The following is a 5,962-nucleotide window of genomic DNA, read 5'->3' as shown; positions in this document are numbered from 1 at the left end:
AAATTGTAAAATTTTCATTCTCAATTATCATCACTACATAGTTTGCTAAAGTGCCTGACCCCAAATAATATTTTCTAGATATTATTCTGAGTTGTTTAATGGAATATAGGTGAAATAACATTTCAAGAAAAGTTTGCCAACTCGGCAACTTGCTTTTCTCACTTGGCCTGGAGAAAAAATTACCCTTTCAACTTCATCAGCATCTCTTTCCCCACTTGGACCTCAGTTCTGCTTGAAGAATGCTAATATGTGTCCTCTTGATTTCATGTGGCTTTTCACAAATCCAGTTAACTTCCGGAACCCCTCCATCAGCCCGTCCCCGGTGACAGCACAGCAGGGCTGCACGTACCAGTTCCGGTCACTGCAGAGTTGCTTCACTTTGAACATTCTGGTGATGTCCTCGGCACTCAGAGCACCAGGCACGTCTTGTTTGTTGGCTAACAGGACAACAGGCACATTTTTAATGTGCTCATTCTTCAAAATCTGCTCAAACTCTCGCCTGGAGTCTTCCAGTCGCTGTGTATCTGTACTGTCCACAACATACACCAGCCCATCGGTGTTCTCACAGTAGAGGCCCCACACAGTTCTCATTTTTTCCTGTCCTCCAACATCCCAGACCGTAAGTGGAACACCCTTTTCCAGCTCAATCATCTCCACGTTGAAACCTACTGTTGGGTTGGTCACAATATCCTTAGCAAGTTTTAATTTGTAAATGAGAGTAGACTTCCCAGCAGCGTCAAGTCCCAGAAGAAGAATTCGGGCTTGCTTGGCTTTGGGGTTTTTAGAATTCAATAGGCCCATTTTAGGCTTTTTTTTTTTTTTCTTTGAAGACCTTTTCTTTTGGCTGGAGCCAGTGTTTCCTCTCCAGGTCTTGCATGAAAATGTTAAGAGGAAAGAAGAGAGCAAATGCTTCATGTTATAATCTAAGAATAGGAACTTGCGTGCATTTATGTTGTAGCTTATCAACTTGATTATGGGCAAACAGTGTTTCATTTGCAGTCCCAACCAATCCTGAGGAATCTGCGATGTGAGTAACCAGCCAGTGTCATAGAAGCTCAAAGGGGAAATTCTTTGTGAGTGAGTAGGACTTAGGAGGGGCCTGCCTGTGTGACACTGCAGCTTGTTCTCTTCCAGATGTTGGAAGTCTAGGGTAATCAAAGGTTTGGATATGCACGGGAACATGGTTTGGTAGTGGGATAAAAACTTAACTTTACGAATGGTTTGTAGAAATTCTGTAGTTATTTGACTATTTATCTTATCCCAGTTGTAAATAAGTAACCAGACTTCCGAAGCCATGAAGAGAGAGTTTACCTCACACTGCCCTGAGCAGTATCTTTAGTACTTTCCAGATTACTCAATAGGAAACTTTAAACCATCCAAAGTTATCTGAACCTCTCCCATAATCATATAGAGAATCACTTCTTTAATCTTCTAGATAGAAAATTTACACCATTCACAAGACCAAATTTACAGGAGGGGAAGTTTGTTACACAAACACTTTTAAAATTAAGCAGTCTGATTAAAGGTGGCAAATGAATACATATATTTATCTCCTCTCCTTCTCAAGACTCCACCAAAATGATGGTAAAGGAATAAAAAGAACATATAAACTCATATCTAGAGCAGGAGAGTCCATCAGAGGGTGAGAGATTTCAACAAAATTCTGAAACGTGGAATATAGATAGAAGATGAATGGTAACTAATGCAGCAGGATAAAGCTGAGGCTTGGAGTACTGATACACAGGATACAGAGGGAAGGGGCAAAATGAGCAACTAAAAACAGAGGGTTAACTGAAAGTCTGAATAAGGAACAGAAAACACATACACACACACACACACACACACACACCTCTGCTGGGTGACAATTCAGAGTGAGATGTTACACCCTGGGCCAAAAAAAAAAAATCTTTTCTAAAGAAATTGTATGATGTCAGAGAAGAGACCTTCATGTTTTGACAGTTGGGAGTTTCCACCTCATAATGCCTAACTCAACATTTAATTAACCTATAGTCAACCTGGCAGTTGGCAAACCTCACTCATGTACATGGAGTTCCCAGTCAGCTTTCAGTGCACAGAGGTTTTCATACTTAATACATAACATGCCTCTAATATAATAAAAGACCAAGATAAAAATAAGAAGGTTTTAAGAAAGCTTTAACAGAGGTAATGCAGGGAACAGAAGAAAATGTTCAATAAGTTCTAATTAATATTTCCATAGAGATTTGCAAAGATATTGCATCCATAAAACAAGAAATGGATGCTATTTAAAAAGCCACTCAAAAAACAAAAACAGAACTCTTGAAAATTAAAAACATGGTTTCCAAAATGTAAAAAGATCAATAATAGGTTAGAAGAAAATTCAGAAGTTTCAGAGTCTGACTTATAGGACTTTATTCCAGAAAGAACAGAAAATATGCAAAGAGGAAATTATAAAAGAAACAATATAAGACTATATTCAAAGCTAAAGAATAAACTCTCCAGACTGAAAGGCTTCCCTCAATGCTTAGCAAGTTGATTTTAATTTTTTTTTAAACTTTAAAAAAAAAAAAAAAAAAAAAAAAAAATATATATATATATATATATATATATTTATTTATTTATTTATTTATTTGGCTGCGCCGGGTCTTAGCCGTGGCACACGGGATCCTCGTTGGGACATGCAGGATCTTTAGTTGCGGTTTGCAAACTCTTAGTTGCAGCATGTGGGATCTAGTTCCCTGACCAGGGATTGAACCCCGGCCCCCTGCATTGGGAGCACAGAGTCCCAGCCACTGGACCACCAGGGAAGTCCCAGCAAGTTGAGTTTTAAAAGAGCTATATATACTAAGGCATAAAATATACATGTTTTATTCTTATTAAAACTAAAATTTTATTTTTTAAATTAAGTAGACTATTCTGGGTGTAGAAAGTACACTTATGAAGAAATTATGTAAACCTTTAAAAAACTATTAAATTCTTAACCAACTCCCTATATCTCAGAAACCAGAGATAGCATTCTCATTCATTTATTCATCCATCCATTTATTCAGCAAATGTATTTATTGATCGCCTACTGTGTGAACTACCATGTGCTAGATTCCAGGGAGGACACAAAGATAAATTAGACCTTCCCTTAGGTGACTTTCACTGGGGAGAAGTTTAAAGATATGTGAACAAAAATAATAATACAAAGTTTTAAAAAATGTAAATGCTATAAGAAGAAAAAAGCCAACATATTCTAGAAATTCAAAGATTACTTCAGGATGGAGGGCATCAGGGAGATCACCCTAGAGAAGTTTCGACCTCAAACCAGGCCTTCTAGAGATAGGGTGGGGGAAGGGTATTTATTAAAGAGATGGTCTGTGTAAGCAGAGTCTCAGAAATGGGAAAACATAGGATGTATATGGAAAAGCAACAGGATACAAATATGCACATGTAATGGGGTTTTTTTCCTATAAACACGTTTAACTATCATGAGAAAACCATCAGGCAAATCTTGATTGTAGGACATGCTACAAAACAACAGACCTGAACTCTAAAATATGTCCATGCCATGAAAGGCAGAAGAAAAAAAAAGAACAGAAGAAGAATGATCTAAATTAAGATACATTTAAGATACGTGATTGGATCCTTTGTTCAAAAAAATCGGTTATTACTATAATTGGGGACATTTGATGATGATGATTATTCATATATTATTATGTATATGAACTGTATATTAGATGATGTTATTTATCAATGCTAAATTTCTTTTTTTAAATTTTTAAAAATTTATTTTGGCTGCATTGGGTCTTCATTGCTGCGTGCAGGCTTTCTCTAGTTGTGGCAAGCGGGGGCTACTCTTCTTTGTGGTGTGCGGGCTTCTCATTGCAGTGGCTTCTCTTGTTGCGGAGCACAGGCTCTAGGCGCACGGGCTTCAGTAGTTGCAGCATATGGGCTCAGTAGTTGCAGCATGCCGGCCCTAGAACACGCGGGCTTCAGTAGTTGTAGCGCTCGGGCTCAGTAGTTGTGGCACACAGGCTTAGTTGCTCCACAGCATGTGGGATCTTCCCATACCAGGGATCGAACCCATGTCCCCTGCATTGGAAGGCGGATTCTTAACCAACCAGGGATCGAACCCATGTCCCCTGCATTGGAAGGCGGATTCTTAACCACTGCGCCACCAGGGAAGTCCAATGCTAAATTTCTTGAGTGCATGATGATATTGTAGTTACGTAAGAGGATGTCCTTGCTCTAAAGAGATATATGTTAAAATACTTAGGGGTGATACCAGCAAGTTAATTTCAATTGGTTCAGTGCGCACACACACACACACACACACACACATCAGAAATATGGCAAAAGTCAGCAATTGGTAGTTTATGTGAGGGGTTTTGGGTGTTCACTGTACTATTTTTAAACTCTCCTGTGGGTTTGAAAATGTTCAAAATAACACGTAGAAAAAAAGAATGTAATTGAAATAAGCTAATCAAACTAGGCTGCAGTCTGCAGTAATGTAGAGAATAATTCAGCTTACACATGTGGTAAGACCATATTTCCCAAGATGAATTTAGGGACTGTGCACTACCACGTGGGCTCTTCTCCATCCATCTCTGGACTTTCAATAGATTGAATTTTAAAAGAAAAGGTTTAACACTTATTTCATTTTAAACTTGATACAGTCTTTATGAGATCCACTGTCCATACTGGGGTAATACTTTAATTTGTTTTGCCTATAATGAGGATAATCATACATATATATGCCTTCACTCTGTTTCCCATTTGACCAATTATACCTTGTTTTCAGATAGTCAACCAGATGAGGGGTTAAATTCTGGATGAATATTATATCCAAATGAAAATATGACTCTTCTGTAAAAGGGAGTAATTTCTTTCTCAATGTTAATTTTCCTGAAAAATTCTACAAATGTTTCAACATCCTTTTCTACTGTCTTACAACATTTATGGATTCATTTGTCCTGGCCAAACCTGAGGGAAGGCAAGGTGTTTGTTTTCTGTGAATCATTCCGAGATTATGCAAATAAAGGCAGGATTGTGAGAGAGTTACTGGCAAGCTCTGTGGTATCATAGGAAATTTGTTTTAAAATGCAGGAATGAAAGAAACATTTTTTTTAAACCTCTTACCTTGGAGATGGGAGGCAAAAAGCCCTTACTTAGAAACTCAACCATGTACTGACCAAGTAAAGATATAGAAACTCATCTCTTGGAAGAAAGTGGCAACTTATTCAATTAACTTTATTTTTTATAACTAAAGAAGAAAGAATGGGGAGGTCGTTGTGTGACTTGCTTAGTTTATGCAGACTTGGAACATCCCTGCTTTTCCTATAATAACTTTTTGTTTGGTCTTTTTAAAAATGAACTTTTGGAAAATGGAAGTATAACATACGTAGATAAAAATGCAAAAATCATAAATGTATACAGCTCACTGAGTCACAAATTGAAAACATCCATGTATATACCAGTGAAACCAGGCTTAATTTTTTTTTTTTTAATTAATTTATTTATTTTTGGGTGTGTTGGGTCTTCGTTTCTGTGCGAGGGCTTTCTCTAGTTGTGGCGAGCAGGGAGCCACTCTTCACCGCGGTGCGCGGGCCTCTCACTGTCGTGGCCTCTCTTGTTGCGGAGCACAGGCTCCAGACGCGCAGGCTCAGTAGTTGTGGCTCACGGGCCTAGTTGCTCCGAGGCATGTGGGATCTTCCCAGACCAGGGCTCGAACCCGTGTCCCCTGCATTGGCAGGCAGATTCTCAACCACTGCGCCACCAGGGAAGCCCCCAGGCTTAATCTTTAATTTTCCATTTTTGTTGCAAGTAAAAATTCTAGACCTCAAGCGTCTCTACCCTCAGTTGTCAGAAATATACTCTGTTCTCGAACATGTAATGAGAACAACAGGTGCTCATTAACCTAGTTGAGATTCTTTGGTGCTGTGGAAAATGGTATTCCAATCCACGAAGCTTTTCCAAGTGCCGTTTTTTTCCCAGGACA

General features: G+C 38.6%; 1 protein-coding gene across 1 annotated transcript; it reads right to left on the bottom strand.

The window, feature by feature from the left end:
• Nucleotides 1–222: 222 nt before the first annotated feature.
• ARL14 (ADP ribosylation factor like GTPase 14) lies at nucleotides 223–801 on the bottom strand. Its single transcript, XM_059921965.1, has one exon. It carries the CDS (start codon nucleotides 799–801, stop codon nucleotides 223–225), a length of 579 nt encoding a protein of 192 aa, XP_059777948.1.
• Nucleotides 802–5,962: the final 5,161 nt, after the last annotated feature.

Source organism: Balaenoptera ricei, chromosome 4 (genome assembly GCF_028023285.1).
Source record: "Balaenoptera ricei isolate mBalRic1 chromosome 4, mBalRic1.hap2, whole genome shotgun sequence".
NCBI lineage: Eukaryota > Metazoa > Chordata > Mammalia > Artiodactyla > Balaenopteridae > Balaenoptera > Balaenoptera ricei.
This window is presented reverse-complemented; position numbering and strand designations above follow the sequence as displayed.

Bases quoted from the DNA above. Each gene is read 5' to 3' on its own strand.
- ARL14 (XM_059921965.1), bottom strand. From the start codon at position 801: ATGGGCCTATTGAATTCTAAAAACCCCAAAGCCAAGCAAGCCCGAATT.